The sequence below is a fragment of the Hesperophylax consimilis genome, chromosome 25 (assembly GCF_061612785.1).
Source record: "Hesperophylax consimilis isolate HC1 chromosome 25, BYU_Hcon_1.0, whole genome shotgun sequence".
Lineage (NCBI taxonomy): Eukaryota > Metazoa > Arthropoda > Insecta > Trichoptera > Limnephilidae > Hesperophylax > Hesperophylax consimilis.
The window spans coordinates 1,376,185-1,395,140 of record NC_142860.1 but is presented as its reverse complement, the minus strand read 5'-3'; the positions used below and the strand labels follow the sequence as shown (position 1 = coordinate 1,395,140).

At 34.2% G+C, this 18,956-nt stretch overlaps 2 protein-coding genes across 2 annotated transcripts in view; one reads left to right on the top strand and one right to left on the bottom strand.

Annotated features, from left to right (window-relative positions):
* LOC149411427 (octopamine receptor beta-2R-like) overlaps positions 1–18,956 on the bottom strand; it is a 746,470-nt gene that overhangs the window by 628,048 nt on the left and 99,466 nt on the right. The window lies entirely within an intron of this gene.
* LOC149411428 (uncharacterized) lies at positions 7,544–8,305 on the top strand. Its single transcript, XM_089646655.1, has one exon. The coding sequence runs from the start codon at positions 7,544–7,546 to the stop codon at positions 8,303–8,305; it is 762 nt and encodes a 253-aa protein (XP_089502781.1).

The window sequence follows — 18,956 nt, the reverse complement described above, 5'->3', positions numbered from 1 at the left end:
TTCATCGAGCTTAGACCATACTGCACGGGTTGTACGTTTGGTGACTATGTAGGAGTGTAGATGCAGGGCATTGTTAGGTTATATGATGTTGGCGACACTACACACAAACTAACAACGATTAATGGCCTATCTTCCTTGTTCCGTTACACATTTTAACTTTTGTGTTAGGTAGGCACCTAGATGGTTTTATCCATAGATAATAGAAACAAAGCAGATATGGCGTGGAAGCTTGCCAACTTTCATCGAGCTTAGACCATACTGCACGGGTTGTACGTTTGGTGACTATGTAGGAGTGTAGATGCAGGGCATTGTTAGGTTATATGATGTTGGCGACACTACACACAAACTAACAACGATTAATGGCCTATCTTCCTTGTTCCGTTACACATTTTAACTTTTGTGTTAGGTAGGCACCTAGATGGTTTTATCCATAGATAATAGAAACAAAGCGGGTATGGCATGGAAGTTTGCCAACTGTCATCGAGCTTAGACCATACTGCACGGGTTGTACGTTTGGTGAATATGTAGGAGTGTAGATGCAGGACATTGTTAGGTTATATGATGTTGGCGACACTACACACAAACTCACAACAATCAATGGCCTATCTTCCTTGTTCCGTTACACATTTTAACTTTTGTGTTAGGTAGGCACCTAGATGGTTTTATCCATAGATAATAGAAACAAAGCGGATATGGCATGGAAGTTTGCCAACTGTCATCGAGCTTAGACCATACTGCACGGGTTGTACGTTTGGTGACTATGTAGGAGTGTAGATGCAGGGCATTGTTAGGTTATATGATGTTGGCGACACTACACACAAACTAACAACGATTAATGGCCTATCTTCCTTGTTCCGTTACACAATTTAACTTTTGTGTTAGGTAGGCACCTAGATGGTTTTACCCATAGATAAAAGTAACAAAGCAGATATGGCATTGTATTTTTTCACAATTTATCTTTAAAAATAATATAAGGTATATTTGCGATACGTTCCAGATTGGAGGGTACTCTCAGTATTGCCCTGGTGTAATACCATCATTCAGAATTGAAAATTTGATTGAAATGGCTCTAGCCGTGTTTGGTGACCAGGTACTTCCCCACCTTTCTCTTCCACATCTCCTTCCTCTCTCCAATACTTTTAGCTTATCAACAAGCAATTTCGAGCTACCGGCATCTGTTTTTCCTCCATCCTATAATCCGAGCCTCTTCAAGGCCCGCAATAACAAATCCCTTCCTGCAGCCCCTACCTTATTCCGCCTCACAACGCCGCCCAACCGGGTGGTGACATAGTTCCCCTGTCTGTACACTGCACAGGCAGGGACGCTCTTGTGAGGTATTACATATATGTATATAAAAACATACCCCAATTATTTGTGATGCCCTCACTGCAATCTCACTGGCTCCAGGCGGTTGGGAGCACTCGGGACTCTTGTGATGTATTCACATAAATTACTATTATACCATCGTTCTACCATAGCGACCATCTGTAAATGTATCTTTACTACGAATCATTTATGTAAGTATCTCTATTATTCGACTCGGTTTACAAGGTGAACACCAATAAATATGCTTTTGATAAAGTTTTTCCCATCCTTTTGCTTGAGTGGAATTAACATATATTTGTTCAATTACTTTGTATCATTGTATAATTTTAAAATATAATTGTAAAATACTAAAAACTGTATTTTATCATAAGAACGCACATGAGTAACTAGGTACTTAAAAACACACAGAATTATGGCTAAGATTATCTGTGACAAAAATTAACTTTTTGTCTTTCTTATAAAGATGCGCTGAGGAACCAGCATCATTGATCCCTTCGGCTTCGGATTGAGTTCAACAGCTCGGCTGTGGAACGATTTTATCAAATCAAATTTACTTGCGCACGCCGGAATTCGAATCCGCGACCTCAAAATGCGTAGCCAAGGATCGTAATCTCAACCTCATACTATTAACAACTATTTTGTAGTTTTTAAAATATTGCATTATTAATTTAACATGGCGATACTGAAAGTACCTATTTTCATTCTTCAACATGCCGCAAATATACGATATAGTTATTAACGTATTATTTTAAACTAATAAATATTGTGAAATTATACAAATTTATCAATTAAAATTCACATTCGCACGCCGTAATTTGAACCCGCGACCTCCGAATTCATAGCCAAGGATTGTTATCTCAATCTCAAAGGAGAAACTGGTAACAGTCATTTTTGTATTTTCTGTTTCGTTCGGGCTTTAATAATAGACATTTGTTTCAAAAAATTGCCGCAAAAGAAACCCAAATTAGATAATTATTGTAAATATTACTTTTTGAATAATAATATGATAGTAGGTATATGAGGCTGGCTGGGCACTACATGGGCCGATGCGCGACGACCGGATGTGCAGATGTTTTTTTTACTGTTTTTTTCGTTGTTGACATTTTTTGTATACAATTATTATTAGTTCTCAAACTGTGAAGATATGTTCGTGTGTTTTTTTTAAATATTATTTTTTTATACTTTTAAATACACCTTCTTGAATTTCACATGCGTTTTCTTAAATGAATGTATGAATGAAGTGGATATTCACCCATTTTCCAACATCCAATAAAGCTGAAATTTGGCAGATAGACTCGTTGTTGATTACAATGAACTGGCGGCAATCACGTGAATACACGCGGACATATTTGTCCGCGTGTATTCCTTGGAGAGGAAGATTCAATCCTTAATCAAACCAAAAAATATATTTTCAAATACATCTTTTGATAAATACAGATGTTTCATATATTTAGTAGACGAACTTTTTACGGGTTGATTTTGAATTATTGTTGCTTACTACGGGGGTAGTGGGAGAATATAAAACATTGTCAGGTTATTCGTATTTGGTGTTCGTCTTTCTTTTAAATTAAACATAAATAAATAAAATTGTAACCGTTGTATAGTTCAAAAAGATAAGAGATTATTTCAAAAATTTAGAAAACATAATATATATCCGAAGATAAGATAAAAAAGAGCTATTATAAGATTGATGCCAATTGCGGTATTTTCGTTCCTTTCCCTAATTCGTGGTTCGACTCGATAAAACTTTGCCTGTTTATACGCACCCTTTTACTATACATTGTAAAATATAATAAATGTTGGTTTTCCGTATTAAAATAAATTACAAAAATTTAATTTTATAAAAAAAAAAATATTAATCAGTAATCCATAAAGTTGGAGAATTATCGGCAGTTAAAAGTAGACGCGTTCTCGACCGCGAGTTGTCAAAAACCACCGGTAGTTAAAAAGTCCACCTATTAAAAAGAGTTAGTTTCAGTTAGTGTTCGACGGGAGATCCCGCCTGGCGCTTTTTACTTATTGCAGATGAGTACTCCATTATTTTAAAATGACTTGCCCCGCGCAGACTAGACAAACCATACGCATGGAAACAGAAGCTCGTATGTCACTATATCAAAAAAATACGGAAGAGGTAAGAACGAAAATATTTTTAGCGTCCATTCCAGGCAATTTTTTGAAGAATCAACTATACTTTCCAGAACCGAAAAGCACCTTGCTTGGAAACATATAAGCAATGTATAAAATGTTTAGTATTTATATTTTGATGTTTTGCTTTTCTATTGCTAAACTAACTTACCAACCATCTCGCCGTTTCACCGCAGGGGTAGGCAGAGAGGACGGACCGCAAAACAACTCGGTCTTGGCACACACTTCTTGCCTCATTCACATTCACACATACTCTTCTATTATTCTGAATCTTTACATGGCCCGACTCTAGTATCTGATTCACTCGATCGTGCCACATCTTCCTCCGGCGTCCCCGACTTCTGCTACCATTCACATTTGTATCATATATTCTCCTTACACTCCTATCTTCGCTCATTCGCTCTAATGCCCAAACCATCTAAGCGTCCATTTCTTGATTTTACTCATTACACTTACATCAGCTTTACACTATTTGCGGATCTCCACATTTCTCACACGAGTATTCATGGTTTTACCACACAAACTGATTTCTGTTGCAGCAGCATTAGCTTCCAAGCATTTTTTTAAATTTATCTTTTGCAGTAATTACCACTTACTTCTGTAAACTGCAGATCGAAACATTTTTTATTGGTGTAATTTAAATAATTTTTTCATTAATTTTTAACGTTTTTCAAATTCTTGAAATGACCTGCCATTTAATCTATTTTTTATTTATGTTAATATTAACCCGCATAAGAGCCCCAACTGCTACAAACCATCTGTAGCCAGTGAGACTATGAAATCCCCAATTGGGGTATGTTGCGAAGCTGATAATAGTGGGGAGGGTAACCAAACACAGTTAAAGCCATTTCAAGCCACGTTTCAAGACTGGTGGTCTTACACAAGGGTGATACTGAGAGTATTTTCCACTCTGGAAAGTTCAGAAGCCATCTGGTTTGAAAAAGATAATAAAAGTACTAGAAGAGGCTACCAATAAATAATACTGTAAGTGCCATTGAGGTGATTGAATCACAGAGCGGCTCTGTATTCACTGGCGAATTGTAATAATTACCACTAAATAATGAGTTTGTAGTGTTATATTTTGAATTATGATGTCACATCACAAAGTATCTGCTTCCTATTTAAATATTTTCATTAATTACTCTTTGTAAACCTACTTATACAAAATTTGATATTTTTTATTTATTTAAAATGAGACAAAAACTATTTTCTTGTCTGTCAAATCATTTTTATTTTATTTTATTTGCGTGTTAACAATAATAATACTAACCATAAAAATGAAGACATGAAAGTATAGGCCAGTAATTTTCAAAATAAAATCACTGTGCGCCCGTGAGCGCATTCTGTAGCAAAAAATAATCACGCGTATTTTGCGTGTCAGTTGGTTTCACAAAAAAAATATCACGTCTTCGGCGCGTGATCGCTACGGCTGGCTGTAAGTACCTATCTACATGTACCTACATATTTGGTTGAGACATGTAGTTACAAGTTCATGCTAAACAAATTCGGGAACGGACATTTTTACCAAATTATAGAAATGATAATATTATATTACCATAAGTAGGTACCTATTGATAGGTGCATATTATCTCATGGTCCGATGGTTTCATGATTTAGATTATATATTTTACGACAATTTGTAGGAATGTAGTTATGTTACAAACGTTTACTAGTACCTGGTACGGGGAGGGGAAGGGGATGAGAAAGAGGAAGGTAAAGAAGTACCTGACTATTCAGATCTAGCACTATTATATTTTTAATTATAATGTCAAAACACAAAGTATCTGCTTCTTATTAAAATAGATCTATCTATATATGTAATAATTACCCTTTAGGTCTGAGTCCCACCCAGGCTTAGTGAATTCAATTCCTCGGCTGGCTAAGTCCTCCATCATGACACAAGCAACATTTTCCGCTTACTGTGATAGTAGTGGGATATATTTAAAGATTGTCAGGTTATTGGTCACCTGGGTATGTTTGTCTCTGTTTAAAAAAATATTACGTGGGCCCCACTGTTGTACAAATCGCTAGCCAAATAGCCAAGAGCCTTAAAATAATTGAAAAGACCTTTTTCCCTGTGCAGAAAACTATCTTTAGAGAACAGCCGTGAAGTATGTGTGCTCTTATTGATCTACCGGTATTACAATGAAAGATGCTCTGAAGAACCAGCATCATTGATCTCTTCGGTACCTACGACTGGTTCTTGAGTTCAACAGCTCGGCTGTGGGACGATTTGCCGGCCTCTGTTTTTCCTCCCTCCTACAACATGGGTCTCTTCCAGTGCCTTGTTCAATCCTTCCTCTCATCCAAAAGACCCTTCATACAGTATCCCCAAAGATGTCATAAACCATGAGAGAAAATATTTTCCTCGGGGCCTCCTATGTGATATTAATGTTAAAAACAAGTCTGAGCGGAGCGCATCATAGTAATAAAATATGGATCATTTTATTTATATTGCGCTGTTTTTGTGAAAGATAGGCGGTATTCAAAAAAATCACTCAAGAGTCTGCTCCTAACCGCCTGGCGACACTGAAAGTACACATTTACAAATGTTCCGAAAGAGCCTGTGCAAAGTGAAAGTGCCGGAAATATACTATAGTATATGTACCAACGTATTAAGTCAACTTAATAAACTGTTAATTACACCTATTTACCAAATATTTTTTTCTTGCGCACGCCGTAATTTGAACCCGCGACCTCCGAATTCGTAGCCAGGGATCGTAATCTCAATCTCAACGGCGAAACAATGAACAATTATTTTGTAGTTTTTTAAAATATTGCATTATTCACGTAACATGGCGATACTGAAAGTACCTATCTACCATTCTTGAACTTGCCACAAATATACCATATAGGTACGAAGGAATTATTTAAAACTAATAAGTATTGTGAAATTGTACAAATTTATCAAATAAAATTTACTTGCGCACGCAGTAATTTGAACCCGCGACCTCCGAATTCGTAGCCAAGGATCGTAATCTCAATCTCAACGGCGAAAAAATTAACAACTATTTTGTAGTTATTTAAAATATTGCATTATTCACGTAACATTATGATACTGAAAGTACCTATCTACCATTCATGAACGTGCCGCAAATATACCATATAGGTACTAACGAATTATTTAAAACTAATAAATATTGTGAAATTATAGAAATTTATCTAATAAAATTTACTTGCGCACGCCCTAATTTGAACCCGCGACCTCCTAATTCGTAGTCAAGGATCGTAATCTCAATCTCAGCGGCGAAAAAAGTTATTTAAAATATTTCATTTTTCACGTAACATGGCGATACTGAAAGTACCTATCTACCATTCTTGAACTTGCCGCAAATATACCATATAGGTAGGTACTAACGAATTATTTAAAACTAATAAATATTGTGAAATTATAGAAATTTATCAAATAAAATTTACTTGCGCACGCCCTAATTTGAACCCGCGACCTCCTAATTCGTAGTCAAGGATCGTAATCTCAATCTCAGCGGCGAAAAAAGTTATTTAAAATATTGCATTTTTCACGTAACATGGCGATACTGAAAGTACCTATCTACCATTCTTGAACTTGCCGCAAATATACCATATAGGTACTAACGAATTATTTAAAACTAATAAATATTGTGAAATTATAGAAATTTATTAAATAAAATTTACTTGCGCACGCCCTAATTTGAACCCGCGACCTCCGAATTCGTAGCCAAGGATCGTAATCTCAATCTCAACGGCGAAACAATGAACAGCTATTTTGTAGTTATTTAAAATATTGCATTATTCACGTAACATGGCGATACTGAAAGTACCTATCTACCATTCTTGAACTTGCCGCAAATATACCATATAGGTAGGTACTAACGAATTATTTAAAACTAATAAATATTGTGAAATTATAGAAATTTATCAAATAAAATTTACTTGCGCACGCCCTAATTTGAACCCGCGACCTCCTAATTCGTAGTCAAGGATCGTAATCTCAATCTCAACGGCGAAACAATGAACAATTATTTTGTAGTTTTTTAAAATATTCAGGGTCAGACAAGGAGGTTGTTTGTCCCCAGTACTGTTCAATATATATATGGATGAATTAACTCACAGGTTAAATAACGCTGGGGTAGGCTGCCATATTGGAGGAGAATGCATCAACAACGTGAGCTACGCAGACGATATGGTGCTGATGGCACCGTCAATAAGGGGACTAAGAATTCTCTTGAAGATCTGCGAAGAATACGCACTCGAAACAAACATGTTATATAACGCGAAAAAAACAGCACTGCTGGTCGTCAAATACAGAGAAGGACCAAAAAAGATTCCCCCAGCGTTTTTAAATGGAGAACCTCTCATAATAGTAGAAACAACGAAATATTTAGGGCATATCATCACCAACAACTTAACGGATGACGACGACATCGATAGGCAGAGGCGAGCACTGAGCATAAAAAGTAACATGCTCAGTCGAAGATTTCGACTCTGCAGCCCGCAGGTGAAAAGGACGCTATTCTCAGCTTTCTGCACTACCTTGTATACTTGCGAGCTGTGGGCCAATTTCAAAAAGCGAACCATGGAAAGGCTTCGGATTCAATACAATAATGCCTACCGCATAATGTTCGGACTTCCAAGGCACTGCAGTGCCTCCTCGATGTTCATGGAGGGAAGAGTTCCCGGCTTTGCTGCCCTAATGAGATCCAGGGTAGCCGGAACGAGGGGAAGGATCAATAACTCCAGAAACATCCTCATCATCGAATCCCGCCAGACCTCAGGATCGAGCATCGAAAAACATTGGAGAAAAATATTGGCCCCCATAATTATCGCTCCGATGATAAGCTTACAAGATATTTAAATGTTTTATGTTAACACTCTCCATTCTATATAGTTCCTTTTACTTTTTCTTATATTTTATTTGCTCTATCAAACTTACATTTTAAATTATTTGTACTTAATTGTATCTCTGTATATAACATTGTAGTTATATTTTATGGATTGTGTGGGATTGCACTAACCTCCCCACATTCTGGAATAAACAATTATTTATTTATTTATTTATTTATTTATTTATTGCATTATTCACGTAACATGGCGATACTGAAAGTACCTATCTACCATTCTTGAACTTGCCGCAAATATACCATATAGGCACTAACGTATTATTTAAACAAATAAATATTGTGAAATTATGCAAATTGCACGCCGTAATTTGAACCCGCGATTTCTGAATTCTTTTTTTATAGTTATATTATTATTGCATTATTCACGTTACATGAGAGTAGGAAGTATGTACTTCTCATTATTATTTTACATACATTTATACTTTTGAATAGGTAACAAGAAAAAAAACCATAAAAATAAAAAGTATAAAACTCAGTATGGGTAGTGAAGCCCACATTGTCAAAGTATGAAAATAAATTTATTTTGAAAATACATGTATCTGTAATATGATTAAAAATTATGAAAGTATTTTTTTGTAATGTTTACACAAACGTTATACGTGTAATTATTTTATTAGATTATTTTAAAATCAGTTTTTAATACACCATCATATTATGTACGAGCATATATTTTAAGCATGTTAATTTTATTACTATCTAATAAGAAAAAATAATACTAACAATTAAATAAAAAAAATATTTGCGGACACCGGGTTTAAAAATACGACATTCTCTGACAAAAGCAAGCGAAAAAGAATACAAACATAAATTAGGTAAATAGGTACCGAGCCTTTGCTAATTCGAAAATTCACAATAGAAAATTTCAAAAATCTGAGAACGATACGATAGTGGCATCTATGGATATTTTAGTAATGTATGGCTCAAAGCATGCCTTCTGCATAATTTTAAAATTGGCTTCAATCTATGCGTTGCGTATATAATGCAAAGTGTTAGTTTGGGGACAGATACTTTGGGCCTGTCCCCAAACTATACAAATGTCCCCGAAGTATGGGCGCGCTCGAAAAACTGTCCTCATTCTATGCTTCCCACATATATATATATATATATATATATATATATATATATATATAGTTTTTATTGTTCGTAGATATTATCGCTGTTGATCTAGCACATGGTTGATTTTTGAAATGTTTTAATTTTGTTATCTCTGTGTTTACTAATATTATTTTATAATTTCCATTTATGTATGTGTACGTTGTTATTTATTTATAAAATGCACAATATATGTTCATGTACATTTACATTTAAGAATCTTGAATAGTTATGTACATATCTTCTTTATAATAAGTACTTAAAATAATCTTTTCATCGATAAAGGCCCATTGAAAAACTACTAAAATGTGGTTTGTTTGGACTTATCTCTTTTCTTGTAAAATTTATTTCCTATTATGTTGTGATATATTTTTAAATAAATTATTTGTTCTATAAAATTCTTCGTTCTACTGTGTTTTCATAAAAGACGTGTAAGAAGGAAGAAGACGATCATAGATGACTTACGTACGACTCCTCTCTAGAACATCTACACCGTTCTTCATTAAAATTTTCATTTTAATGCCAATGAAATCGAAAAAAATATCTAATGCCGCAAGTGTTTAGACATACGGAATTAAATATCATTGGTGTTCAAACAGTTAATTAATTGATCAATTAAAACACAAGAGCATTAAACCACCAGCTATTTAAAAACTTTACCATAGAAACGAGACAACAAACAAACAATTATAATTAACTTCATTACCTAATTTAAGTTACACGCAGACATATTCATTTAGTAATTCACGCTAACCAAATAATTTCTTGATAAAGTTAATAATTATGAAATTTCGGAAATTCCAATCGACAATTTACCACAATCTCAATTGTTATTAACTGAAAATATAACTATTGTGTTATCATAAATACATTATTCTATCGATTTCAATGTGTTTTATTTTTTTAAATGAATTTTTTTAAAGTAAAATATTTGCGGATTTCAAATAATAAACTGAAAATATCTGAAAATTCTCATATTACAACCACAAAAAGCGGAAAAAATTTCTTATATGGTCATAGATGACTTAGCTAGTCGAGGAATTGATCTCACGACGCCTGGGTGGAATCTAGACGCGATGCAAACTGAGCCACAAACCCGACTAATATACCGATAGCTGAGATCTGCATAATTCGCATCTACACATTTACTTAAATCATTCAGCTCTGTGAGGTGCCCTGCCAGTAAAAGTCAATTGTTCATGTCAATTGACCTCCAACGCTTCAACGGTAAGAGAACGGAAATTACCCAGTCCGATCCCCGCGCACTGGTTCTTGCGTGCAATAGTGGATATTATAACGCAATAGCTCCTCTGAATTGTATATCTCTTCGTTTTAAGGTAGGCGCAGTGCACCTTTGCCTTAGGTCACCCCAATTGGTTGGCTACCTTTAGTGACTTGGTTAGTAACTGCGTGAAAAATTATTTCTGGTTCCTACTCAGGCGTCTTAGGTTTAAGTCCTCAGCCAGATAAGTTTCCATCAATGCACAAGAAACATATTCCGCACATAATGATTTTAGTAAGAATATTTCAAATTGTACTGATTTTTGGGTTATTCGTGAGTGTTTCATTAAAAAATCAATAAAAAAATCATGAAAGGCGATAGAAAAAACATATTTTTTTGCGTATTTATATCTCAGATCTTGAATAAATACTTTATAATACAAGGTGGCGCAAAAGTACTCATCCGATTTCCTAAGACAGTATATTTTGATTGTATTTTTTTTCTTCTTTCTTCTTGGCGAGTATTATAGTCTTCTTCTATCGGATGGTGGGGGGTCAGGGGGGGACATCTAGGTCTGCGAGCCAGTCTAGGGCCTCAGGCGTCGCCATGTGAACCTCATCAATCCCGCCGGGGAATGAGCGGGCATTCGTTGATCACATGTTCGGTGGTGTGTGAGGCCGGGTTTTGGGAGGCAATGAGAACCCAGGCTGTCTCTCGGTGGGGTCCTGTATGAGAATGGCATTTCCCACGTTGGCCGTTTGCCACTCAAGTTTCTCCTATCTACTCTCCTATCTTCTGGGGTGAGAGGTAATCGGAGGAGCCTCTCTCTTTCCGCCCAGAAGGGCTTTCGGGACTTCAAGCGGCTTGCCGGGTTGAAGACGACATCTTCGTACGAAGGTATTGCGCTTTTCTGCAACGCCTTCTTGTATTATAGTGATTCATGATTGAATTTGTCAACGTGGCCGATTCTGATTCTGTTTACTTCATAAATTTCAAAGTTGTGATGATCAGAGCGTTTTTTTGTTGTTGTTAAAATGACAGCATCTTCCAATAGGGTGATGACTGATAACTTTAAGCTACGCAACCTTATACTTTTATAAGAATTAGAATTTGTTTAGCGTCAAGTCCCGTTAAACGATGTGCTTACTTCTTTAATAGGAAGCAAGACTATAATGAATGAGTTATGAATCATATTTCAAGTCATAAAAAAGCCATTAGATCAGAGATATCATTCATTCGGAAAATCAAACCACATGTCCCCTTGGAGGAGTGACTAAAAGGGAATGGTACCTATAATCAGATGTTGCAGTCGAATAATCAGTAATTATTACATCTACCTGTGATAATTAAGCATTGTTTAGCCGGAATTTGCATACCTACTTAGAGCTATGAGAAAGATATATGATTTATGTTTTACTGGAGTAGTGTTTGTATGGGTAATTATTCGCCAGAATAAGACAATAATTCTCACTGTAGAGGATGCAGATTATAAAATAAAAATATTTCTATAAATAATTTTAAATTACAAAATTATTTTATAATTTTACAGATACCTTACATATAGATCACAAACTTGACATAATTTATAATTCATAAACAAAACCATGGACAGTGTGACCTTAGAACGGGGTATCCCAGTTAATCACATTCTTTTCGACTTTTTAATTTTTTTTTTTTTTTAATTATTTTTTTACAAAATAATACAAAATTTTAAATTATAACAGAATACAAAATGAATATTTTTTTCCTAATTATTCTACTACTCCACAAAGTGAGCTCTAGGAGCTTGTGTTTATGGGAGGAGTAAGTATATACAAAAATAAAATAATGCTGAAAAGGCGATGTGTAAACAATGTTCAAAAACTTATTAAATAACTACAAATAATTCAATATTCAAATTAACTACAAACGTAATTCAATATACACAATTTAAGAGAATTATTTTTATAGCCAGAGTATTGTATTTTTTTAAATGCTAGATAGTATAGATTAAAAAAACGTATATTATAGGTACAATATATCACTATCTAATAACAGTGAGTTAAATTGCTTTTTGAATTATTAATATTTCAAAATTTCGGTTACCTTAATTTTGTATTTGGACAGTAATATATTGTATCATTTCACAACTTAATAAAAATTTATATATGTCATACGATTATTTTTTACAAAAGTGAAAAAAAATCTGACTTTACTGGGGCAGTCCATTTTAAGGTCACATTAATTCATGGTTTTGTGTATGAATTATAAATCACGTCATTTTTTATGTAAATAAGTTCATTATTTTCAGCAAATTTTTGTACTATAATTTCTAAAATTTATTTCATATTCCAAATGCTTTTCTTGATAAAACACATTCGATGAACGAAGCTTCTTTCAGCTATAATATTCTAATTAGAAAAACATCTTATTTTCCGCCACTGCATCAGTAAAATTCATTTTTTTACTAAATATAAGTCAGCTTCTACGCCAATATTATTGAATAACTTACAGTGTACGGCTAGATTCAAGCAAACGTTCTAAAGTTGATCGTCTACAATGATGTTATAAATGCACACATGTGACACAATAGTTTGTGAGGCGGGTTTGGATTTAACCATGTATTGGTTAACCAACATCTCTGTCATGGGTCACACTAAGTGGGTCGCTACGTTTGGTGATTAAGCAGTGGTACCCGGGTTATTCGTGCGAGGTGTGTTCAGGTCTTGGCAACGGAGCGCCTGGCCGACCAGATTGGGAAAGACTGATAAGGAGAGAACGTTTGACCTCTCCGACTAGTCTCTCTTAGGCCAACGCTTTGGACCGCAGCGAGAGGGATTGATTTATACCTCCGTAACTCCTGATCATATTTTCACACTAATCACTAGATTCCTACCCACCCCTCATCTTTTTTTCTTCCCAGAACTTCCTTCTTTAGAAAGACCATCCACTTTCTTCATCATCTTTGGGATGATAGGTATTATATCATACAGGGTTAGTGAAGAAAAAAATAACAGCTTGGTTCCACTTATAATAACAGAAGAATCAATGCAGCGTATCCTCAATTTCTATTTCATCGTATCTCAATTACCGACTGCATTCACGAACCATTTTGTTAATTTATTATTCGTCGTCATGGAATTATGCCGGAACTATTTTAATTGTCGGGTATAATACATTTTGTTCGAATGAAAATAGAGTACCTACGGCAGTAAAATTATTGTACCGCTGTTGAATTCAAAGAGATATTTAATTTCGCATCACCCACTATACGTGAACAAAATTTGTGAAATTCGGTCGAATCTTATGGATTTAGCAGATTTTATTAACAAAAAGACTTATTAAATAAAGTCAAAATTTGTCACCTGCAAAAAGTATTTGATAGATTTTTTTTGTAATCCTGTTTTTTATTTATTTATATGATCCTAAATTGATAAGACATGAGAAAATTTATATGACCTAAATTCAAGAGACCTAAATTCATAAGACCTAAATTCATAAGACCTAAATTCATGATACTTATTTTCATGATACCTAAATTCATGATACCTAAATTCATGAGACCTAAATTCATGATACCTAAATTCATGATACCTAAATTCATGATACTTTACTTCACGATTCCTAAATTCATAAGACTTATATTCATCATACCTAAATTCATAAGACCTAAATTCATGATACCTAAATTCATGATACCTAAATTTTTGAGATCTAAATTCATGATACCTAAATTCATGATACTTAACTTCATGATTCCTAAATTCATAAGACTTATATTCATCATACCTAAATTCATAATACCTAAATTCATGAGACCTAAATTCATGATACCTAAATTCATGATACTTAACTTCATGATTCCTAAATTCATAAGACTTATATTCATCATACCTAAATTCATAATACCTAAATTCATGAGACCTAAATTCATGATACCTAAATTCATGAGACCTAAATTCATGACTCCTAAATTCATGAGACTTAAATTCATGAGACCTAAATTCATGACACCTAAATTCATGAGACCTAAATTCATGATACCTAAATTCCTGAAATCTAAATTCATGAGACCTTAATTCATGAGACCTAAAATCATGATACCTAAATTCATGAGACCTAAAATCATGAAACCTAAATTCATGAGACCTAAATTCATGAGACCTGCATTCATGAGACCTAAATTCATGATACCTAAATTCATGAAACCTAAATTCATGAGACCTAAATTCATGAGACCTAAATTCATGAGACCTGAATTCATGATACCTAAATCATGATACCTAAATTCAAAAATCCCTTCCTGTACTTTAACCTCAACCTTAACCCGCCTCACAACGCTGCCCAACCGGCTCGGGATAAAGATTCCTTATCTTTACGATGAAAATACTAATAAATCTAAACGAAACATGATTATGAACAAGACACAGAAAAATTTTAAAAAAAAACCACTACCGATACAGGTAAAATAAGCGTTTTTGATTTGATTCCTAGTTGTGACCGTTAACTTAGTATTTTTTAGATAAGTCTTTTTATAAGCCCAGAAAATTATGATGTAAAGGCCTATGAAAACTGCTTTAAAGTTCAAAATCTCCTACTTACGAACCATTTTCGGTTATGATTTTATTGTATAATGCGGATAATTAAGTTATTTACAAAATGATCAAAAAAAAAATTATGCCTGAACATCCACAAAATAAAATAAAAAGTACTTTTTGGCCATGTTTTTTTCTTTCACAAATCAAAACAGGCGGATGGTGTTAAGCTGGAATTTAAACTTTATCGCCATCTACGTAAGGGTTGTTATTGATAGCGGCTCAATTTAAAATACTACACGACCGTAATACATTGCCTTAATATATAAAAAAATCAACCTAGGCAACGTTTGCTTTGTTTGCGCTCGCAAAACTCGAAAAGTAGTCGATATGGCTTAAAATTTCAACGTTTGTTCTTATTAGTGCCAGGAGTGTTAAGAGTGTTAATGGTTGTAGAAGCTCGAGGAATACGTAACGCAATATCTTTGAACCGGAATGGGATAGCGAATCAAATTAAACTCGATGTAATATAGCATTTTAAAAGTAACATTATGGTGTATATATTTTATTAGTAAATCGTGGAAAGAAATCTGAGATGCCTGAGAAAGACACTTATAAAAAACTTTACATAGATAGTATACCGTAATCAACGTATCCAAAACAAATTTAAAAAATATATTACCTACAGATTCAACCATAATTTTGAGTGTACATTTGAAACTTTGCAGCGAAGACGAGCAGTAGCTAACTCAATATTAATACACAGAATTTTAAACAATGACATTGACTGTACTTAACTTCTGTCCCTTATTAACTTTAACATACCTTTGAGACGTACACGACATACGGTGCTATTCCACACGCTAAATTATAAAACAAATGCAGCATCTAATTCGACAATTAACTGAGCTCTTCATACTTTAAATAATATTTGTCTTAATTCTAACATTGACATTTTTTCGGATTCACTGTCCAAATTTAAACAAGGCATCATGTCAATAATTACAAGTATTCAATACGCATACATATAGACACACACACACACACACACACACACTCTCACAAACACTCACACATATATTACGCACGTCACACACACACTTATAAACTACACAAGTCACCTGGTAATTAAGAAATAATATACCACTTAGCAGACATTACAAGGAAACATCATAAGTACACAAAATTAAGTATCTTATTCCTATATATTGTTTCATCTCTATAAATCATGCACTGTTTGTTTCTATATATAAAATATAAAAAAAATTAAAAAAATTGCTAATTGCAAACCGTCATAAAAAAATTGATCGAACGATTCATTTGAACGATTTAACACTTATGACGCATATATGGACACTTTCTGAAATTATTAAAATTAATCATTTTTATACAACAGTATTTTGATACACATTTTAAAACGGGTGGAAAATTCATTGAAATCGTGTTTGCAAGACTTCGGGGTTTTAACGATCCAGGATGATTTATTGATGATTTTCACTGACTAGTTACTTTCAAGTAAACCGTTTATTTATTATTATTAACGACCGATGATTTATTGAAGAGTTTTACTGCACTCTTAAACTTTAATAGTGTTATTTTAAAATTTAAAGTAAGCTATCTATTTTTATCTTTTCAAATTGTTTTAAAGATTGAATGGTATAGAGCTTAAAACTTTTACTTGGAGATTTTCACTTATAAGTAAGGTAAGGTAAAAATCTCGGGATTAGTGTGGGAGTGACAGATACATGAATATATCCCTCACACAGCGGCACAAGGCGATGGGCAGAAAAACTTCACCCCAAACCTGCCTCTCCCGATCTGGCACGCCACGCACTGGTGGGCAGGCGCATCCTGGACACGCCTCAACCCATGAACCCGAGAACCTTTGCTAAATCACCGAACGTAGTGAACCACTTGGGGTGATTCAATAAATGGTACCCGTGGCGTCGGATTTTAAATTATATTTTTAAGTACAAGAAAAGGTTTTTTTAATTATTTTTGAAAATCAATTTAAAGCAGAGTCAAACAACATAATTATATAAAATAAGCTTGTGGCATTGAAAATCTCTAAAAGTTTTACCGCTTAACCCCCACCGATGGTAATACCAGTGAAGATTTTGTACCATCTGTAAATATTCATATGACAAGAATTTTTCCAAATCAAATCTAAGGCATTACAAACTTTTGATCTTGACGGTTGTTTTTTTCACGTCACCTAGAAACGTAAGCAGACAGGCAGGCGAAACAGCCAGTACCCCGAAGTAGTAGCGAAAGGCAGGTACAAGGTGGTTACGTGGGGTAAGGAGTACAGGATGGTTAAAGCAGTATCTGGGTAGGGAACAGGGCGGTTAAATGGGGTAAGGAGTAAAGGGGTAAAGGGTGGCATAACCGAACCAACAAACCCACCCTACTGACACGCGAGTTAAACATAAAACAACCCGCAGCACGTCCCTTCGAAAGGTACGGAATAACAATCAGGCAAAAGAATACAATTTATTGTGCGGCTCTTAAAAAAATGTTTTGGCGAAACACTTTCAATTTTATCTCGTTGAATGTTCGAAACACAAGAATGGTTTTGCTAGATGCGCGTTTTACCCTTCTCATTTTTAGAGTTTTGCAAAAATACATTAAAATATATTTATGCTTATGTGTGTTTTTTTCTAAAACATGTATATAATATCGGGAAATTAGTTAAACTTTTTTTTTCAATAATTGGGTTTATTAATAACACTCTTTTTCGTTTTTGAATAAGTCAGGCTATTTATTGTTTCCGCGTGGACTGAATTGCAAGAAAGGAATGGCATTTTCCATTTTTCCTCTTGAACTACAATAATGTACTACAATATCTATTTTTGTGGAGAGTTCCAGCTCTGGCGAAAGACCATAGTTATAAAATTAAACGTAACACTGCTTGGAACGTATTTAACAAGGTTTTGAATCCAAATCTGAGCAGCCAGGTAGTACTCAACCACGTCTCATTCCCTGCATGACTTCCTTCAGCTTTACAATAAGTCAATTAGGGATGCCATAGTACTGCCGGTTCCACACGGTTTGGAGCAATATGGACTCTTCAGCAACATTAAAATAAAATAAACTTAATTATTTTAAATTAACAATGTAGGGTAATTGTAAATAATATGTTAACATCCGAATGCCTAGCGCATAATTAAATACTTCTGAGCTTTTGATTTAAGGGGTGTTAAAATAGTAGAAATTAAAACTTCCATGTATACCACAAAAAACTTGAATGATCGACAGTTTTTTTCCACTATTAAAATTATTTAATCGTAGTTCGACTAAAAACCACTTCTTTCAAACTAATAATAATCTTGATTACAGTATAAGGGTAGGCAAAGTAGTTTACCTTTTTATTAGAATAGTTAGGGGTAAGTTCACGTAATTTGCTGATTGCAGATAAACGAAGGTTGGAGCTTTCAGCTTTACATGTTCATTAACTCTCTCAATAAATTATGGATAGTTTGTTGTATGCTTTGACATTATTTTTAACCGAAAATAAATCTATTGATATTGAATCAAAATAACAAACTAAAAAATATGCCGCTAACCTCAAACGGTAGGCAGAGAGGTTGAATTGCCCCACTACTCTGTCTCGGCACAAGTTACTTGCTTCATACTCAAGTATTTTCTCTTCTGTTATTCTGACTTTTGACATGACACAAATATCAATGTGGAAACTGCTCTCAGTATCGCCCTGTTTAAAGAGTCACCTTTCAGAATTGAAAAGTTACAACGCATTGATTTTAATGGCTTTCGCCG

What these genes read in the sequence shown, in the direction of transcription:
- LOC149411428 (XM_089646655.1), top strand. Translation starts at nt 7,544, where the DNA reads ATGGATGAATTAACTCACAGGTTAAATAACGCTGGGGTAGGCTGCCAT.